This window comes from Anolis sagrei, chromosome 6 (genome assembly GCF_037176765.1).
Source record: "Anolis sagrei isolate rAnoSag1 chromosome 6, rAnoSag1.mat, whole genome shotgun sequence".
Taxonomy (NCBI): Eukaryota; Metazoa; Chordata; class Lepidosauria; order Squamata; family Dactyloidae; genus Anolis; species Anolis sagrei.
This window is the reverse complement of record NC_090026.1, coordinates 84,244,956-84,267,499: the sequence shown is the minus strand read 5'-3', so window position 1 is coordinate 84,267,499 and position 22,544 is coordinate 84,244,956. Positions and strand designations below refer to the sequence as shown.

At 36.8% G+C, this 22,544-nt stretch overlaps 1 protein-coding gene across 2 annotated transcripts in view; it reads right to left on the bottom strand.

Moving 5' to 3' along the window:
• NEK10 (NIMA related kinase 10) overlaps window positions 1–22,544 on the bottom strand; it is a 97,739-nt gene that overhangs the window by 16,527 nt on the left and 58,668 nt on the right. For both annotated transcript variants that reach the window (XM_060781896.2, XM_060781897.2), the window contains 7 exons: window positions 20,654–20,724; window positions 20,038–20,251; window positions 18,424–18,604; window positions 18,247–18,333; window positions 9,566–9,614; window positions 7,881–7,918; window positions 7,644–7,784 (listed from right to left, as the gene is read on the bottom strand). In XM_060781896.2, coding sequence (XP_060637879.2) covers window positions 7,644–7,784; window positions 7,881–7,918; window positions 9,566–9,614; window positions 18,247–18,333; window positions 18,424–18,604; window positions 20,038–20,251; window positions 20,654–20,724 — 781 coding nt within the window. The remainder of the gene's footprint in view (window positions 1–7,643; window positions 7,785–7,880; window positions 7,919–9,565; window positions 9,615–18,246; window positions 18,334–18,423; window positions 18,605–20,037; window positions 20,252–20,653; window positions 20,725–22,544) is intronic.

The following is a 22,544-nucleotide window of genomic DNA, read 5'->3' as shown; positions in this document are numbered from 1 at the left end:
AATAAAACATCAGTCATTTATATCCTTTACATCTGTGGGTAAAACACTTATTATCTAGAAGCATGAGAACAAGGAATGGCTCCCAGAGAATCCAGAAATATAGTAAAATATGCTAGTCCTATAAAGCCTATAAAATCACTATTTTCATATGCTCTTTCAACATTCTCATAAAAAGGCAACATATTCTGCACACTGTTGCTTAAAACAGACTATATTTAATTTCCCTTCTGACTTAGTATCATGTAATATGGATGAACCACATGCTGCAAGGTTTTCAAAAATATGTTGTTTCAGGACAATTAGTGTATGATATGTAAATAGCAACTCCTGCAATCGATTTCTTGGCTTAAAATAGAAATACAACATCTAAAATGGCATGAAGTACATGAAGGATGGACATTCACTGATGTTTAAAACTGTAACTGCAAGAAACTAAAGCCCAGTGTTATTACTTTTATGCCACAAGATAATTTGACTTGTTCAAATATAAAGCTGCCATCAATGAAACATCAATTTGTTGTGTGCCTTCAAGTACCTTCCTAACACAAACCTATCAAGGAGTTTTCTGGGGCTGAGAGTATGTGACTTTCCCAAAATAACCCAGTGCATTTGTATGACTGAATGGGGAATTCAACCCTGGTCTCTATAGTGTCATAGCACACTATACCATGTTGACTCTCATTCAAAATGCCAATATATAAGTGTAAATGAAGATGCCAAATATGAATATTCATCCAATAGTCATACCATCTTCTTGAAATATAAGAATTTCAGCAAAATGGAAACAGATTTTGGAATTTAATCACAGAGAGGCAAGGAACACAGCAAGCCAAAAGAAATATACTATAATATATGGGGACAAAAGGATTATGATTCATTTTTTAAACTTATCTTTTTTGGACCATTGAGTCTCTAGGCATGAGGCCTACAACTTATAGATGCAATTACAGACTGGAGAAACTGTTAAACCTGTTACTCTGAAGGCTTTCTGTAGGCCCACCATAAAAGCTCACATGTTGAGAATATGAGAAAGCCTTCTCAGTGGCTGCCCCCCATCTGAAACCCCCTCCCTACTTTCCTTTCGCCACCTTACAAAATTATTTTTGTTTAAGCAGACTTTTAACATGTAAGCAAGGGAGGAATTTATATTTTTAAACTTTTATATGTTTTTTTTAAAATATATAATTTGAGGTAATTGTTTTTACATTTTATTGTGGCCGGTTTTAAATTTAATCTCTCTGGGAATCACTGTGGGTCCCACTCTGGGAGAAAAATGATGTACAAATGAAATACATACATAGTCAGAATCAAAACCAGCATAACAACAAGAGCAACTGGGTCAAAAGATAGTATGATACCATCTTCCTCTGAAGTGAAGCTGTGAACATTATTTGAAAAAAGGACCTTTCACTTACATTTCATGCATAATACAGTATGTGAATTTATATTAGGCTAGAAAGGGACATATAGAATGAAATGTTAACATTTGAATTATTCAGTGAAAAAAGAAACTGAAATGTTTGTTGCGAAGGCCAGAGACAGGCAGCTTCATCCCGAATAATCATTTTAACACACTGTGCTCGTTGGAAAAGCAAAAGCTACAACTTTATTGATTACAACTAACAATATAGCTTGAGGAAGTCACATATGGATCCTGGATCTCAACATTGACCAACCACCAGATTGATGAGGCTGATGTTCCAGACCAATTCGGAACCTATGGTATGGCATGAGGGAAAGACCAGGAGGCATGGTGCATGCTCCGCCTTCTTCCTCTGCTACCAGGGGATGTCACAGAGCTTCCATCCCACTTCCAATTCAGAATAACCTCAATCACAATCACACTGAGACCCCCATAAGGGACCCCCCTTTCCTGTGACCAATGCTGTAGGAGGAACTCATTAAGCAATTCTAGATCCAGGGTCCATGCCTACCTCGCTCTGAATTATGACAAAAGGCAAGACATTGACAGAACAACAAAAGGCAGCATACTGGTGGAAGGGTGGATGGATGGTATACAACAGGAAAGTGATTACCAGGCAGGGCCTCCAACAACCACCTTTATTCCACCCCCAGCAAGAGGGAAAACCTTGTCTTCCTTTCAGGTGGCAATTTGCTAGAAGGTTTACCACAGTGATGGCAGGGCAACATGCATCCAATCTGTCCCCTTTTCCCTGAACCATTGACAAGTTTGGTTTAGAGTCAATCCTGATGTGCACATTCACCCTGAAAGTGCAGGTCTTCTCTAGAGATTCTCCAGAACTTCAGAGCATTCCCTAACTTTCTATAATGCTGAGGGAACTCATGTCACCTTGAGTCCCCTGCGGGGTTGGGAAAGACGGGGTATAAATGAAGTTAATAAATAAATAAATATGTAGAGGGCAAAACTACTCCATCCAGAAATCTCTGAAAATCATTTGAGAATCTAGGTCTGATTTCTATACCAATGTGGGGTTTGGGGCCAGTGTAGACAAGCTGTATGTCTGTACTGCTTATCTTATGGATAGTACAGGCTTATGGCTAAGTAAAAGTGAATGAGCCAATGAAACACAACTTATAGTGTGTTTGTGACAAATGTGCCCTTCTCTTTTAGAAGATGTTTATGAGAAAATGATATATCCATGCATATTTGATCTCTGAGGCTTGATTCTACTCTGAGCCCCATGACTGATATTACATAGGTACATCCAGGAATCACCTGAAAGATGTTTAGTCATCTCACCGTAGGCTACTGATAGATCAGTTTGAATTTCCAAACTTTCTGCAAGTTCCTGCCCTATGTGAAAATATCTTTCATTGTGAAATTCTGCAAGTTCCTTGCCAGTTTCTTGACACTTTGGATGAAAGTGTTCATGCTTCATCCAGATAAGTGGGATTCTACTGGAAAGAATCATGCTCAACCATGAGTGATAACTTATGATGACTCTAGGAGTTATTTTCCTTCTGAATGCCAGTGCAGCTTCTAGATCCGAGGAAAAGAAACTTGTTAAATCCACGAGATCATTTTCTTTTAGCTTTTCTTTGTGCCTTTGGATGTCTGTCAGCATCAGAAAGTTCCAGTCTATTTTTAATCAAGATGGCCATGATTTCTGAACACAGTTATTAAATACAAAGTTAGAGCAAATAGTTGAAGAGATTTAGGGATACTTTGAGGTAACAACACACATAAGGTCCAGAAGGAAGGTGAGCATAAAGTCTTTGTTCAAGTGCAGTCATCATGCCTCTGAAACCTGAAGCATTATTATATGATACAGATAAAAGCTATATTATTAATGGCTTGGTTGAGCTGCTATATTTGATCGGCCCCAAGACTTCTTTCATGTATTTGGCACTGATTATACAGTAAGATACTACTGGCTAATACTATTGTTAAAAAAATGAAATTCCTTACAATATTTTTCAAAAGTGTTTTTTTCTCATTGTCTGCCTTTTTTTTCAGTAAGATTGGAGATTGAGACCAGGTATTATGAAGCCTGGTGAAAATTAATTCACTTACTTAAGAAGTTGTAATGTTCAGCATTAAAAAGTACACCAAGCACATTATGCACAGAAAAGCAATGAAAGGTTAACTATGCACAGGGAAATAGAAGATGCTGCTGTTCCTTGAATTTAAACAGTCTGCATATTTGCAAGTTCCAGCTTTAAGAGACCATTGATTCTTAAAGCCTGAAAGAATCAGTAGATTCTTAAATCCAGAAAGACTTTAACACTGCAAACACTTGATGATCTATGTAGCATTCACTGAGAAAACTAAATATACTTTTAAAAGTATAACAGACAGAACAACTGAGTTACGCCTGCATTTACTAGTAGTAAAGTCATATTTTTAATTATATGTTTTATGATATTCCCTATGAACACTAGAACAAATATTTGTAAATTATGGATGTATCAGAGTTTTCTCCAATCCTCTTCTATTGCTATGATTTAGAAGAAAGTCTTGTCAACAAGGGAGGCAAACCTAACTAACATCTGCCAGCTAATATCTCAGGAGACATGATCCAGGGTTACTGCAGTACCTAATTTGTAAGTGTCGCATAGAGCATTTTTTGCCTTATGGCAAATATAATCATGTCCTGTGTATTTTGGGATTTCTAACATGAGTGAGACCGCCTAATCTGCTATCAGGCCATCTGGCAAGCATAGGGATGAGCAGCATAACTATGAGGACCAATGTCTGTATTAATTTGTTTTCTGGGACACAACTTTTTTTACTTTAGTTTTTTTCCAGAATATAACATCCCCCACTTTTTCTAATGTATAGTGCATACAAAAACTCAGAGAAAAGGGACTATATTATAAAATTAGGGTTTCTACATTTTAAAACAATGTTTAATGTTTGTTTTTAGCATTTCTTATTTACTGAGCAATTTCACATTTTTGAATTATATTTATTGTACATTAATTTTGGAAGCCCCATTTTGTGGGTGAAAGGTTTAGTGCAAAGCAAAGCAAAAGTAAAAATATTAGAGTGGAAAAGCAGGCAAATGGCAGCTAAATGCAACCCTCAAGAGAATTCTTTAAGGCTTCAAAACATACCCTTAATAAGACAAAGGCAAAGAGAATTCTCTGCCTTCCCTCTTTCAGCATAAACAGAGAGATTGTCAAAGTCCTCCCTTTTAAAAAAAAGTATCTAAATACAGGGCTAAAATGGAGTCAAGCTGCAAGCTAAACTACCTGTTATGCCAAATTACACATGTGAAAATTGTGAGCATGCACTTCTTCCCCAAAATCATGAAAATGCTTGATTTTCAACAGAGAAGCATGATGGCTGAGAGCCATTTTCTGTTACCATTTTCCCACCCCGCCTGCTACCTCTGATATTTTAGAGATGTTTTTGAAAAAAAGGAGGAAAAAGCAGCAGGTGGGGGAAAGATGAAGTCCAGTTGCTTTCCAAAAGCTGCATTTTCAGCACAGAGGTGGGCTGTTGTGTTTTCTTTACAACTGATTACATGTACTGTGCAGTTTCAGACTGACAGGGCCTCTGTTGCTATCCTTATTGGGAAAGGCAGGAGGAACTTAAAAGAGATTTTTGATTTCTCTGTAGGAGTAAGTGAGTGGAATACACAACTAGGAGAAGACTTTTTGAAACCCCAATTGCCATTCTCACCAAAGAGGGGAAGATGAAAGAGCCTGTGTTTACTACTGGTTTTAGGTGGAAATAAGCCACTGAGTACAGTTAGAGTTACTGGCCATTCATAAAATAAAGATGGATTTTTAAAAGGTGAATGGGTACTACAAAGTTTACCATCATGCAGAAACTGATGGACATGGTTACTGCCATGGAATCTGTGACTTCTGCAAGTGTTTTATTATAGCCATATCAAAAGCCCTCTGTTTATCTGGAAGCAATGGAATAAGCATTAAGATGCCATCCCATAAGTAACAGTGACATGTCGCGATACAAGCTTGTAGGCTGGAGATTCTAGTGCCTAAAGCTGCAGATCAATAAAACAGACTCTCAAATATATCAAGTCTGTCATTGGTCCTGTGGTATTCAATGAGAATCATTTCCTCCTTTATGTTGACAGGCTTCTACAACTATGGAATTTGGCAGTTAATGTATGAACAAGGATGCTGATCCTTTCTATTTGGTTCTATAAGGGTGTTCAAGACACCTGGATGGTGGGAGATGAGAGCAGGCTTTTCCCAGGACTACTTGAGGAATTGTAGCAGGGCTGATAGTAGTGAAATGGCTGTAGGTGTGGGAATCATAAGTATTCACTTGCTGAACAACTGAACAATTGTTTTTTGCACTTTGCAGTACTTCATCAGTAAGTACCTTAACATCTTTAGGCAGGGAGGCAAGTGTAGTGCCATCTGCTGCAATTGAGAGTGAAAACATTTGAGGTGAAGGAGATTCATGAGAAGATGGCTCTGAATCATAGCTGACACTGGGGAAATCTGAACTCCGCCTTGGCAAATACTAAGTGCTTCTAGTGACATCAGTATTCATGTAGATAGTGCTGCTGGAGCCAGTACTGAGAGAGTAGAATTAGTGGTTAATGGTCCAAGGTGGAGGTTGGATCTGGACAAACATAATGTGCCCCGCGATGGAAACAGGATGCAAAGAGAAGACTGAATATGCCAAAGGAATCAAGTCCAAATGGATCAAAGAAGATAAAAAGAGCTGCTGAAGACACAACAGTAACTGATGGTGAAAACTGCAGACATCTTGAAACTGTTACAGTGGTTCATGGTAACAGAAATGGGGGAAAGCTTGATCCTGGTAATCTCTTTCTGTATGGAATCAGTGACTGTCAAGGAGAGTGATACTTGGGTGATCTAAAGTGAGTTTGACTTTTGTACCAAGATGGGAGGTGGTCTTTCTGAGTCCAAGGAGCCAGAGGTTGGGGCAGAGGAGGCTCCTGCTTCCCAGCAGGGGCCTAAAGTTGCCATAGAACCATTAGGACTGTGTCACACTCCCAATAGTTATTAATTAGGTAGCTAGTGTCTATAGATAGCTTCCTATAAATCTACCAGCCCCTCCTTGGCAGCTTTGTTGCTTTCAGCTCCTTTTTTGATGCCTAGCAGTGTTTCTGTTTTCCTGGCCTCGGATGGGATAAGATGTTCTACTCTGTTTTAGGTATTGCTGGCTTTGTTTATTTGGACTACTGACTTCTTGAACAACTGGATTGGTTGACAACTACTCTATTCCTTCTTCCTTCTTCCTGATAGATAGCCTATGACTTACCTGGACTGAATTAATTCCTTGATAAGTCTTGTAAGCAAAATTAGTAACCAAATCTCCAGCTTCTAATGATAGAGACACATTTGAGTAAGGTATGTGTATGCCATAGCGATTTGGATCAGTTTTGACTGTACCAAGCATAGTCAAGAGAATACAAAACTAAATGGCCATCAATCTTATGAAATTTGTATTGTTTAGAAGAAGAGCCATAATCGATAATGCCTCCTTAGTTACTTGCAAGGTTTTTTCCAAAGATTAAGATTCAGTCTTGAGACCTGGTTCTGAAGAGCTTACAAGGTTAATCTCCAACAAATAGTGCAAATTGTGAATCTTCTCCAGACAAAATAAAAACTCCTTGTGGGTGTCAGAGAACTCTGTCACCTTGCACCCGCAGGTGACAGAGTTTAAACAAAGATGAAGAAGAGGGGAGGTGGGATAGAAACTGATATATACAAAAGTTATAATAAAAGTTAGCAAGAAATTAAGATACTAAAAGAAAGATAAAGAATAATGAATAAGAGTACAATGTAAGCTACTCAGCAAGCAACAGGAACAAGCAATATGCACTATATGGATGGAGGAGAAAGAGTTCCTACCAAACATCTCAGCTTTAGAGATTTTCAAATGTGGCCTCTGTACAGGCACAGAACCTATTTGGTGAGGTACAGAGATGAGGAAGAAATAGTAATGCTCCTTTTTCAATTTCCCAGTTGCCCACTCACATGTCTTCACCATTCCATCTTTCATTTGATTGCTGTAACTAAACTTTGCAACCACCTCCATTCCTTCTTCTGCTGTAATATTTCTGAACTCTTTGGGGAACTCTGAACATATCTTTTCTGAGGAAAAACTAAAGAAACATATTGCATATTTCCAGAAAACATCTAAACTGTTGCTAACCCACTTAAAAGTTCTTGTTCTATTATAGTTCAAAATTACTGGTAAGTACTACCATGATCTTTTAAATTGCGAAGAATCACGGCTGGAAGGCTATGTGATTTCCATCCTGTTACTAAGGAGTCCTCTATGTTCTTAACGTTGGCCCTGAACATGAGTGAAGGTGCTTTCAGAAGCAGATCAAAAGGCAGCAAAGCTGAAGAATAAAAGAAGAAACTGCATGTAAAATTATAGCAAACTTTAAATAATATTAGAAATGGCAAGTTCCATTCTGATCTAGTTGCAGAATTACCTGGTCTGGGTCTGGATCCTGGGATACCAAAATAATCTCTGTTAAAAAAAGAAATAGAACAAAACACCAAAGTTTATTGATAGATCTTTCAAAAAGAATGCAAGAAAAATTCAATCTGCAGTCGACTCCCAGTTAACCAGAACTCTCAGCAACCAGCAAAAAAATCAAAGAAATAATACTTTATTGTCTTTTTTTAAAAAAAAAAACACCTGTTTTTATAAAACGGTAAAAGAGTAAAACTGTGTTACTTTAAAGTTGTCTTTAGTTGCTTTATTTGCTTTCCATTACTGTATTTCAAGATTAGGAGTCCCTGGTGGTGCAATGGGTTAAACCCTTGTGCTGGCAGGAGTGCTGACTGACAGGTCAGTGGTTCGAATCCAGGGAGAGCTCCAGCTCACCATGTGGGACATGAGAGAAGTCTTCCACAAGGATGGCAAAGCATCAAAATATCCGGGCATCCCTTGGGCAACATCTTGCAGATGACCAATTTTCTCACACCAGAAGTGACTTGCAATTTCTCAAGTCACTCCTGACATGAAAAAAAATATATCAAGACAATACAGAGTTTATGGTATGGCATAGTATCAGGCCTATTTTAATAGTAGCTCACAAGCAATCAAAAACTACATTTATCCAGTATCCACCAATCTCCAGAAGTGCTGGTTAACCAAGAGTTTATTGTATTATTCTGGAATTTATCAGCACCTGCGAACCCTGTCAATACCACCTTAAATTTTTATCACAGAAGAAAATTGGGACATGAAAGTAACAAACATTTATGTATGTAATATTTATTTACCTAGACGGAACTATTCAAGTTCACAATGACAGAAACTGCCATATGGGTACTGCTATTAAAAAATAGGTATTTGTGTCATATAACATTGCAAGTGGACCTTAAATTCCAATAGTTTTGCCTACCAAATATTTTTTCAAAGGTGTTAAGTGTTACTTACAATTGCTACTAATAAGTTCTATTAGAATACAACACAATGATACATTGTGTTGTATTCTTATAATATTCATTAACTAAGAAGTGCTATTCTGCTCATTTCTTTGCTGGGGGAGGGGGGGGGAGAACAGGTAACAAAATATACCAACATGTGAAGAGTTGCATACTATGTTCCAGGGATTACATGGCCATGTACAAGTTTTTTTTCCAACAAAGAAGAAATGTCGGGAAAAGGAAGGGAGGCTGCTCCATAAACTTTTTTGTTAAGGGCAAAAACAACGATTTGTTGGGAAATTGTTACATTTCAGTCAATGCCATGCACTAGGTCATAAAATATTTATGATTTCCAGAGTTTAATTAGAAGTGATTTATTTATGAACCAGGATGTTCAGAAGCAAAAGTGACACATGCCAATTGTCAGCAGATAGGCTAAAAATGTGTTCACAAAACACAAAATATGTAAAGTTGATCTGTTTTCTAACCTAACCCTGATTCTCAGCACTCTGGATTTTCCATGGAGTCAGAAAACACTACATAATTCACTCCATGCATGTTTGTTTTGTATTTACCTGGATACGAGTTAAAGTGAAAGTTTTTAATGTGAAAGTCTTGAAAGTATTTAACAATTTGAACATTTTAAAGTTGCCATATATTGCACAGTCATAGTTTGGGAGAAATGAAATGTAAAGGTGTCAAGACATTTTACATCTTTAATTTTACATTTCAAACCTGCCTTGCTTGAGGCTGTCTTTCCAAAGCACTGAAGCTTCGTTTTATCATACCTGCAACAAAAGCACAATAGGTATTATTCTTAGTCCTGAAAATATTTTAGATGGCTGAGATAGATTCAGTCATCCAACATTTTTGTCTTATCACAGCACCTCTGAAAATATACTGAAAATAAAAAGAGCTCTAAATTTAAAATTTATCAAGATATACATAGTATATAATTTTATTCACTGTGATTCAAAATGTCGTATTGCGGAGAGACTTGAAAACTGGAAGAATATTTTTCTAGCTTGTCATATGTCAAAGGTGAGGAGCAGGATTAACCCTGGTGGTTGCATTATTCCCCAGAACCAATTGCACAGGTTGGATGACATTGGAAGCAAGTTCTCCCGTCCCAACACCTTGGCTCCAATATTAACCATGCAATTTTCCTTTCTGTGTGTAGTGAGAGACATGGTGACTTGTGCCTCTCTATGTGTCAGGAAAACAGACTTAGACCAGTTCCAAACAAGCCTTTAACCTAATCAGGTTTAAGAAAGAGTCCATATACTTCCTGCCAAAACTCACGCTTTGGGGGGGGGGGGTCTAGAAATGAAAGAACCCCCTTTCCCCACCCAAAAGGGCTAAATGATGCACCAGGAGAAAGGGGGGAAGAGGAGTGATTTTCCTCTTTCTTCCCCTTCTTTTGGAATGTCATTTCTACATGCTAGGAGAGCTCCGACACCATTTTAATGTTAGTCAGGTATTTTTGACTTTTTAGCCCTTTTGGGTTGGGTGGGAGGGGTGCTGTTTTGAGTTTTCCAAGCTCCAGGAGCCCAAAAGTCCTGAGACGGCTGTGTGGATTGGATACGGAAGTTGCATGATGTGATCTAGGTGTCTTTCCAGGTGCCAAATTAATTCGGGACAAAGCAGGGTTTTAAATGGTTATGCTGATGCTTTTATGTTAAGCCACTTTGAGTCCCCTTTGGGGGAGATAAAGTGGGATAATAATAATAATAATAATAATAATAATAAAGAACTACATTTTGCCCATCCCTTGCCTACTATACATCATTTAGATGCTGAGTAGTGGGGAAACATAGCCTGGGAAAGAACTTAATCAGTAGGTTCTTGTGGGTTTTTTCGGGCTATACAGCCATGTTCTAGAGGCATTTCTCCTGACGTTTCACCTGCATCTATGGCAAGCATCCTCAGAGGTAGACCTCTACGAAACGTCAGGAGAAATGCCTCTAGAACATGGCTCTATAGCCCGAAAAAACCCACAAGAACCTAGTGATTCCAGCCATGAAAGCCTTCGACAATATAAACTTAATCAGTATTTGGAGGAACCCGTTCTCTAGGGACAAGCTCATTTCCTTTATATGTCTTTTTTTGCTCTCTGGTTCCGTTTCCCTCTTCTGGGGATGATGCTTTGAGGAAGAGCACAAAACTGAGGATCACAATTAACTCCATGGGCCAGAGGTTTGATATCTGTGTGGAAATAACTATTTGCAAACCCAGCAGCTGAATTACTTTGGTTAATAATTGCATTGCTACTCCCACGAGGACTAAAGTGTTCCAAGAAATGTTTCTTTTCCCCTAAGGAATGCCACCTCCATCAAAACTTTTTCAGGTTTGCATTTTATCAGGAGTTTTCACAAAAAAAGGACGGAACGACAGATTGAGCTTTATCAGATTTTTTAAAAAGGGAATTTGCATTTCTATAATTTCTTTCCCCTATTTGTGCAAGGTTTGGTAATTGTGGAGCAGAGAAGGAAAGAACACATAGTATCAACAACAAAGTGTGGGGCTGGTAAGGGATGGAAGCTGGTGATTTGCATTAGTCCATAGGCAGAAACTGCCCACTTCTGACTTCTGGGGTTGCTCAAAGGATACTTGAAACAATGCCACCCTTTCCTTTGGTAAATGCCAAGTATATGTTTTAGACTCCTCAAAGGATCAATTATTAAATTCCGTTTGAAATCCCTTTTCAATATCTTAATTAATTTTCTGACATTAGCTCTGGTCTTAAAAGTCTATACATGGATTGTATCACTTCTTTCTTCTTCATTGAGAAATGCCTGGAATAAGCTACTTTTGATTCCTACAATTTAATTACTAGAATGGATATTCAAAGTTTTGATGTCTCTTCCTTAACATTATCATTAACTTGCTTTTGCTTTTTAATATGGTCTCTTTTAGTCACTGTCTCTGATTCCATTTCTTATGCATGCATTATTTTTTTTTCATCTTGGCGTCTTCTTAATACCTAAACACCTAAAGTTGTTATCTAATTCTAAAATTCAACTTATTTTAATTAAAACATGGTCCCAAATATAATAGTGATTACCAAATGAAGAAGAAAGATCTTGATAGATAAATAAATACAGGAATGAAGATACGCATGGGAACAAAATCTAATTCAGATATATATTATGGAACCCCTTTTACACAAAACATGTTAGGATCAAACAGAAAGAAAATAGGAGCATTGACAGTGATTGGTTTATGAACAGGCACTGTTATATTTATATTTGGGCTATAACATTTAAAGGACCCTAGCAAAAAGCAAGCCAATGCACTTGTTTTAACCTGTGAAATACTATTAAAATATCAATGACTTGATTTTTGAAGAAAAAGTGGCATCATCAAATGATTAAAATACAAAAAGTTAACTATGCATTAATTAAGGTCAGTTTATATTTATGTTATAGGGAACAGGAAATTGGAACCTGGAGGCATTTGAAAGTAAAGGTGTGCATTACATACATTTAATGATTTATTAAATATTTATGTTGCAATCTTAGATCTGGACTCCCATCAGTTGCTATGTTACTAGTAAAAGGATGAAAATAGAATTCCTGCAAACAGGAGAAGCATTATGCAACTGAAATAACCTGGATTCAATCTTAGAATGTCTAAATCAGAAGTCAAATCCTTGGGGTACAGTTCTCTCCATATATTTTTTTAACTGAGTTATGTTTGTTAAGATCCAGATGTGTGCTGGGTCTGTTGGGTTCTCCTCACCATCACAACTAACACAAGGCACTCATTTTGAAAACAATCCTTTTAAAACATATCACAGGGCAGAAAACAAATTATATCCATGTCTCCTGACGGTGTGGGCACCATTTTCCCACCCTTGAAGTTTATTTCTAACTTTATTTAGAGCAGGGATTCTCAAACTGTGCTCCACGGAGCCCTTGGGAAGAGCGCTTAGCTCAGTCAGACTTCTGGCTGAGGTTGAGGACAAAATTGTTGGGGCCTAGCAGAGTAATTGAGGATGGGATCTGACCTCCTCCTCACTCAGAGGTGAGACAATGCAAAAAAACCACCCCAAAACTGGTAAATCTAAGACACAATTGATTGTAAGGTGCACTCCATTTTTGAAGCTCCTAAAATGGGAGAAAATTGTGCCTTAGAATCAATGAAAAAATGATATAATACGAATAATAGAAACTATCTGGTTGGAAGACTGAGCTCTGGGCTTTATTTCATTTGTTTTAATTAGTAAGTAATGAGTAATTTGGGGGGGGGGGAGACAGTCTAGAAAATTAATAAAGTGCTAACAAGCATATGAGCTGTTGGAACTCTTGGACATCAGATGAAAAGTGGGTTACCAGGATCATATCTTTTCCTAAGCAATCATGGCAAGGTACTGTGAACCTACTGGAACACCAACCAAAAAAAAAAGGGGGGGGGGAGGACAATAGCAGAAAATAGGTTAATTTTGGAATACTATTACAAAGCAAATTTGTCAACTTGAGGTCACCAAAAAAGGATGTGTGTCATCTAAAAAGAAATGCTCTGAGAATCTAGCATAGGAAAGCAGTGATTATGTCACCAAAGACATTATATTAATTTCAATAACATCTTCTCAAATATAAAATGTCAAGAAAGGTAAATAAAACAGGAGAACAATTAACAAAGTGATTGGACTGAAGATGGACATTGTGCTGTCAAATGAACAAAAAATCCATATTACAAAGTATAATTCTAAATGAGAACCTGTTGCAAAATGTGTTTGAAGTTTTTGGGACTTTTGGTGGGCAGAAAGGGGACTGAACTGAGGACTATCTACTTGATTTGAGCTGGAAAGACTTTTTCCCCCTCCCAGCATCTTCTATTCAAAGAAATATAACTGTTCATCATATTTAATGCTATTTTAACATGTGTGTGCTTTTAAAAAGAAATTTAGTTTTAAAGGTGTCTTAACTAATGTATTAATAGTTTTGCAACTGTATTGTTGGGAGAAAGGTGGGATATAAATAAATAAATAAATAAATAAATAAATAAAACCATAAGTTTGAAGTTTCCTAACTCTAGCCCATATCAAGCAGAAGAAACACCTTGGATTGATACTGTCACAGGAAAGCTGCAGCCCAAATTGGGACAATGTCAAGATATTCCTTTGACCAATTTTTAGCTCAGAATAAGTGAGACTGATATTAATAGTGGTTTTTTTCCGCTTTCTGTTCTTGTAACTATTTTTTTCATTTTAAAGATATTGTGAATTTGAATGTCCCAAGGTGATAGACTGGTGAGAGGGAATACAACTATCACAAAGGTATATGAATGCTAACACCTTTGTATCAAGAAAATTGAAGTTACCCTCTGTTTTCACAGATTTTATGTAATGAATTCAGGGCAAGAAACGTAATGTAATTTGTGTCCTACTGGCAGCTTGCCAAGGTAAACTAGGGCACATACAGAGCACAAGGTTAGAGAAGAGAGAAATCAATGCAGGAAACACATTTTTAAAACCTAGTGCCACTAGCAGCAGAGATACCTAACTCTAGAACTTTTTAACAATTAGTTCACAGAAAAGAAAGAGTTTTAATTTTTCCATGTGGTCTTTTGAAGTAAAACGAAGTAAAGTAAGCAGATAGGTTTCCTTCAAATACAGTTTTTATTTGTTTTTACTCACTAGATTAATGAAACAATGTATCAATGTATTGTCGAAGGCTTTCATGGCCGGAATCCATGGGTTGTTGTAGGTTTTTCCGGGCTATATGGCCATGTTCTGGAGGCAATTTTTCTCCTGACGTTTCGCCTGCATCTATGGCAAGCATCCTCAGAGGTAATGAGGTCCTCATTACCTCTGAGGATGCTTGCCATAGATGCAGGCGAAACGTCAGGAGAAAAATGCCTCCAGAACATGGCCATATAGCCCGGAAAAACCTACAACAACCCAAACAAACAATGTATCACTCACAACAGGCATTGAATCCACTTTAATAGATGTGGCAGAAGAGTTAATGGCTTCAAAGTGATGTTGCTACTTTCTCCAAAGTATCATAAGAAAGTATTAAAGAGATATTATTTGGACTGAAATAAACTATTTCTAATGTGGATACCGAAATGAAAGATTCATACCAAGAATGCGAATCATGCAGCTTTCTAAATGTTGTTGGACTACAATTCTCAGAAGCCCTAATCAGTTAGCCAATTATGATGAATAAGAAAATGGGAAGATTATATTATTCTTACCTGGATTTATACCATGAGTATTGGTATTAAAAGCAAAAAAGCACTAACAGATGTATAGTGTATCTACTCATGTACCATAAGTCAAGAAATGTTTGACAAAAAACGAACTCAAAAACCAGGGTCAACCTATTCATAGTTCAATGTAACCTGGCTTGACTTATCCATAGATATAGTATTAACCCTGGCAGGATAACAGAAGTGGTGGCTTTTTGGAACTTGCCCCTACAGCAGGGAAAGCAGAATGGGGTTGGTGCTTATTTTAGCTTCTCTCGGAATGGAGTAAAGTGAACTTATTCTGTCCCAGGAGAATCGAAAAGAAGCACCATCTTCCTTTACTCTCAATACTGCCACAAACCTCAGGAGCCTCTTATTTCAATGACTGATCTTGTTGTTCTCCAACAACAACACTTTCCCAAAACTGATGAGCTGGGCAACCTCATCATCTAGCTAGCCATACATTCCCTGCTACCTCTGCCACTACCACAATTCTCATGAAAGGTTTGTTTTGCCAATATGGTCACTGTTTAACATTGCCATCAGTAACCAGGCAGCAACAACCATGGGAGAGGAGCAATGTTCTGCTCGCTGCCAAGCCCTTCCAATTTGCCTCCCTTCAAATTCCAGCTTTTGTGCTACTCCTCCAAGTTGTCTGATGGCTATCTTAGCCCATTAGTTCCTTCTCTGACTGAGAGAGCTTCCTTGGATCTGACAGCCCTATTTTAAAGTTACCTCTTTGTCTCTGGCATTGAGCAGGTTGGATCATAAAGAGGATGGGATGAGAGGAAAGTGTTGGAGAGAGAGAGAAAGAGAATCCACTTGGGAAGCAGAGACTCCCCACCCCTCTCCCCAACCCTCCTTTTCTCCTTTATCTTCTCACCAGAAAGAGAGACTGCAGCCACTTCTAGAAATTGGCCAAACCCTTCCATTCGAAATCTTTTCCAGAAAGGCCTTCAGTTATTGTTATTCAGGTTGACTACCTCATATTCAAAATGTTTGGGACTAGAAGTGTTTTGTATTTTGTAATCTTTCAGATTTTGGAGAACCTGTGTTTGCATATACATACTGAATGAGGGATAAGGGGAGAAAGTTAGTCACACATTCAACACACACAGGATTTTTTTTCTCCTCAAGGTCAAGACCTTGCTCCACCACTGTCAGGAATTTGACAAGGGAAAGAGATGAGAGGAAAGGACTTCAGTTTCTGCAGCTCTGCTCATACAAAGCCCCTATAAAAAGCATATTTCCCTAGCTGTCAGCACATTTTCCACCCATTTTGCAAAACAGCTCTTGGAGCTGGGAAGGGAGGAATAAGGTCTAAGTGGATTTGGTATTCATTGGCACTTCATTGGGTATCGCCTCCACCTCTGACTGGAATTATTCCTATTGTAACCTGTCTTGAAAAGCAAACAAAAATGCATTGTGGAAAGGTTGATAGTTACAGCACATTTGGTGAAGAGGCCTTGCAAGCTGGAATGTGAGGTGTAGGAATTGGAGTCCTCTCCACTCACCCCCCCCCCCAAAAAAACTATGTTTCTGACAATGGAGGAGCAAGGGCTCCATAAGGAAAAACTCAGCAGATGCTGGACAAGCGACTAATGTCCTTTTCTCAAAGGTTGGAGCAGGTGACTAGAAGCAAAAAGTTTCAATTTTTGGATTTTGGATAAGGGAGGTTAAACTGATATGCCTTTAACATTGCAATAAATCCAAGCATAAGCTACAGTTCATCCTGGTGTTAATACAGTATCTAAAATAGAAAAGGAATACATCCTTTACATCCTTCATTATATTCTAAATTTTACCCTTGACTTATACTGCATTAAAATCTATTTTTTTGGCTCCCAAACCTGCCCATGACTTAAACATGAAATCAACTTATAAATGGGAAGCATGTATATGCAGCAGTTTTCATGCAAGAATTTTACTAGTTGATGGGCCTCCACAAAACTAAAAGTATATTGCATATAATAGATTTTGCCTTCTTATCACATAACTTTTTAACCTCAACATTTCAGTTTCCTTTTAAAAGAAGTAAAGTTTCTATCCTGCACACCTGGGAGAAAAATCCTTAAAATAGGAAGACTTCGAAAGTCAAGGTGACCTAGATAAGCATTTTAGAGCCCCGGTTTAGAACTCTTTCTACAAAAGTTTTATATGCCACAGAACTGTTTCACTCTGGTCTTTTCATGAAAATATCCAGCCTCACACACAAATATATACCACTTCTTACCTTAGAATCTAGACAGTCAAAGCCAATGTGCATTTTAATTGCATTACTGCTAAATATGCAATAGTGATTTCTCATTAGAGAGACATGACTTTAAACTCAAATACAAATGTTCTACGTAACTGCCTATCATAAGAACATAATCCTTCCATTTATTCCCCTGCTACCCAGTGTATCTCATCTCAGATGTTTGTAATGTACCTCATCTTGAGTTCACCTTGTTATTCACAGTTTAGTACAGTTGGCCCTCCAGATTATACATTCATGAATTCAACTATCTACAAGTTAAAAATATTCTTCAAACAAAAATCCAAAAAGCAAATCTTGATTTGGCCATTTTATATAAAATACATAATTTTACTATGCCATTGCATATACAGTATGAGACTTAAGCATCCGCGGATTTTGATACCCACAAAGGGTCCTGGTATACTACAAAAATGTGTCAGAAATAAATCCACTTTCCTTTCTTTATTCAGTGTGGCAGATACACAAAGATTTAAGTTTTTGCTTCTATTTTGAGCTGCAGTTACTCATTTAAACTGTATCTGGTCTTCTGCCCCATTGGCAAAATATGATCTGGCCAAAACTGCGAAATCACCAGTTCTAGAAGGTTTCGGGATCAGAAAATATAAAAACAGAGTCCCTCAATGTTCTGTTTTATTTACAGATTTTAGAAAATCAGAAGTGCACTTCTATATCATTGTACATAAGAAGACTTGAGCATCTACAGATTTTTGTATCCATCCAGTTTTATACAGGATCGGGGGCAAAATTATTTTTCTTCATTTTCCATTGGGGCTACTTTAGCTGACCTTTCCAGGATGACTTTGAAAAATTTGAATGAACACGATTCTTCTCCCATGGCCCATGTTTTTAATTAACAGATGCTCAGTGGCATGTATCAAAATTATCTAATTACACCCAACTTCAATTAATAGATTTCCAATTGAAAATATTAGAGATTGGAAGTTTTGAATTACAGAACTTACCAAATGCTGAATCTTTGAGAGGACTTGAACTTGCACTACTGGAATTATCTGATACATCTAGTTCATCATCTAATTCTGAGAAGACATCTGTATGTAAAATAAAGACACACACAACTTTTTGTATTCAATTCTGATTAGCATACTGGACATACTAGAGAAATTCTTACTCATTACTACCTCTTTCTGAGTTTTCTGCAGTGCAGTTATCATCTGACAAGGCTTCGTCACAGGTTTTGTCAACATCTTTTCCAGAAGATTGATGGAAGTTTTCTGGCAGGTCAGCATTTTCAAAAAAATCACTTTTTAAACTGGCTGCTCCACTGCTACTGCTGCTGAGGCTTGACTTTTCATAATGTTCCTATATAAAGAAAAAAAGAAACTTTTTTTTTGCCAATGTGATTCCCAGAAGATAAGTTAGGTGCAATGTTCTAGCAACATTATTAATTTATTTCAATGTTTTAGAAAACTGTTCAAGAACACTGTATGATCTTCATCATGTATTTTAATCTGTAGGGAAACTGATCACAGATGATCTTCAAACATGAAAGTTGCCAACTGAGAAAGGCTAAGTCATTTTTGGATTTGTACCAACACCGATTTCATATTTTTATCACTTTTCATCCTGGTCTTGATTTCTGTAGGTTTGATTGATTGATATAAATATTTTATTTCACCTAATCTAGAGACAGACAGTAAAAGCCACAAAACAATTACGGTGCACTAAAATATATATGTTTAAAAACAACAGCCCAAACTAATGAACAGGTACAGATATAATGTACTGAATTCCACATTCTGGCAAAGAGAGATTAGGCCATAGCAAGGGCTCCAGAAAGCCTGTGCAAATAGCCAGGTTTTGTCACTGATTATCTATACCAGAAGTTCCCAATTTTGATTTTGACCAGGGACCACTTTGACCAGGAACCACTCTTGAACATTAGGACCAAAAGGAATACACATCAGTTTTTGGTCAACTTTAGATTTGGTTTAGTTATTTGGGGTGCTGATTCACAAAATTGCATTGGATAGACCACATTAGTTGTAGTTTCTGATAGAGAAGATATGCCATCCAGTAGTCACCATCTGCTCGGCCACAGAAAACCATATTTAGTAAGTTTTGGCACTATAAGAAGGTAATAATAATAATAATAATAATAATAATAATAATAATAATAGTAATAATAATAAACCAGTCGTTGCAACAGTGTACTAACAGTGAGGCCACGGACCACAGGTTGGAAACCACTGATCTATACCATAGTTAAATATAGTCATTTTGTTGTACTGAAGCAAGTGATCAGAATGCTTGATTAAGACTTTGGACATCCAAGTTCCCAAAGTCACGAAATTCACCAGGTTATCTTGGGCTAGTTGTCTTCTCTTAGGCTAACATACCTCACAGCAAAGAGAAGCCAAAACAGCCATTCTGCCTTGGGTTCAATGGAAGAAAGGTGAGATATAATTCTCAAAGTATTGAGTTCAATTTATTAGAATGAATCAAGCAAATAAGTATTTGGTCTTTGAATGTTGAGAGTTTGTGGCACTTTCCACTAACAGTGATCACTTGAACTCAACAAGCAACCAATACAATTCTTTTCAGTATGAGCCACAAGACAGGAATTTGGTGCCTGTACTTATGATATTTTCTTTCTCTCCTTTATCCGTACAATATACAGAGGCTCATTTGAACATTGTCCAATGCAATGGCAGACAGGAGAACAGTGAAATACTCTACCAAATGTACCGTGTTTCTAGTTCTATTTATGACCATAACTTTATATGTTTACTTACCTGAGATAACACAGCAAGGTGATGGTGACATGTCACTGCATTCCTATTGGCCTCCATGAAATATCTCTGAGTACGCCTTCTCTCCCGCTCCAGTTTCCTCTCCAAGACAAGCTGGGTAGTTGATAAACCATCTAGATATTTCATCATAACATCAGATATCATTGAACTGACCTCAACTATGTCAGGACGATTCTCTGCATCAGGAGTTAAACACCTACAGTATAGGAGAAAAAAGATTTCATCATTCAAGTAATCTACAGCATCATCAACTAAAACCCACCAAACCCCCAGCAAGGACAATTAATGATATGAACATCTGTACAAGTAGATTCAAGAAATGCATCACAAAGTTTAAGAAACCACACAATCAGAGCACTAGACTATGATTTTCTTTGTTCAATTCAGACTAGTCCAATTTTCAGTGGCCTCCTACATTTTGGCTTGTACTATATGACCATACATTTTCATTTGATGCAGTCTAAAAGGATCTATATGCTCACAGACACACACTAATTGTCATTCGAGTTAAGCAAATTGCCCTCTGCCCAACTTCAATGAGAAACATGAAAAAATTACAGAAAAATAAGTTTAAAACTCTACACAGGAAGATACTTACTGTTTAATTATAGCTGATACCTTTTCAGAAAAGATACCATCTGGAACTGGCTCATATGCAGCTTCTACTATCTGCAAAATAAATATTTGAAAATAATAATAATTGTATTTCTTACTCACTTCTCCTTGTGGCTCGAGGCAGGTTACAACATTGCTAAAACACATGATCATCTAAAAACATTATATTAAATACACACATTAAAACACGTTTCTACAAAATACATATTAAAATACACAGAACAAAGATCAAACATAAGACATACGTTTAAACTTCATGTTTGAAACGGGGTGCGTAAAAACTGGGATTAAAAATGGGGAACAAGTGTTTTTAAATCTTGCCAAATCCCCAAATTCCTTTAAAATTAATATTTAGCACTCTGGAGTGGATTTATCACAGTAATCTGCAAACATTCACAAATGCCCTTCATTTATATTATTACTGCTTAATCTTAATTCTTGTCACCCTCTAATATTTTTGGCAATCAACATTCAAAAATGTAAGTGCTGAAATGAACAACAATGTAGAAAATGGACATCTTTGCCTAGTTTGTTTCTGTATCTCATTTGGGATAGAAAACTTTCTATTTATTATCATTCGTGCTGTATGTGTTGAATAAATAGATCTAACACATGTCATAAATTATGCATAAATAATATCTCCTCCAATACTTTAAAAAGAAAAGTCCAGTTTAAATCATCAAAAGCCTTTTCTGAGTCCCCACTCCCCAAATAACTGCTTTCTCTCAAAGTAGTCTCAGATATTCAATAACATTTCTAATATTGTCTATTATTTGTCATTTTGGTAAAAATTCACATTGATCTTCATGAAAGAAATCCTGAAGAATAATTTTCAAACTGTCTGCCAAAATCATTGTAAATATTTTCCAATCATTGTTCAGCAATGATTCTGGTTTATAATGCTTTGTCAAAATCAAAGTATTATTAGGTATTATAGCTATGTTCACCTCTTTCCTCTTTCAGATATCTTCCCATTGTGTAAAACTGAACTGATTGCCTGCTGCAGTGGAAACATTTATAATATATCGAAAGTGTCTTCCCTGTAGCACAAATTACTCTCATTTAATAGGTACATATATGGATCTATTCTGCTGTTCTATAATCTTAGACAGCTTCTCCTTAGGCTAATATTGTTCTTATTTTGCCTTCAATATGTTTTGATATTTATGTTTAAAAGGATTAAATTGGTGTGCTTTCTGTATTTTCTCATTATTCTTAATCATATCATTATTCTCGTCTTTTCAAAATAATTTTATTTTCTCTTTCTTACCTTAACAGTCTCCCAGGTTTATTTGCAAATTCAAAACTCTTTTGCTTTTACACATTTCATTTTTTTTCTAAATATCTTTAGCACTTATTTGCTGAAGAACTAAAAAGCTTTGTTTCTTAAAGATGTTGATGTGTTTTATGACAACATTACAAGTTGCACAATTCTGGAATTCTTCAAGATATTTGTCAAGTGTTGCAAATTTTTATGGTAAGTACTGACTTTGAGGAGTGTAATAGCCTTTCAGGACCACATTTGCAAAAAAACAGAGAGCATTTTATTATCCCATAAAAAGTAATAGCCCAGTACCAATAAATGACTGTTTGATTGTGAAGTGTATCTCATTTTAGGGAACCACATACAAGACATGTATAAAAGCAAAGGGAAGAAGAACGATACAATATGGATGATAGGAAGAACTAAGAATATATATATATATATATATATATATATATATATACACACACACACACACACACACACACACACACATACACACGCACACACACACACACATATACACACACACACGTGCGCGTGCAGATGCTTAGGAGTTAAGCAGAGTATAAGATTCGGTGTCTCAATTTCAGAGCCATACTCTCTTTCG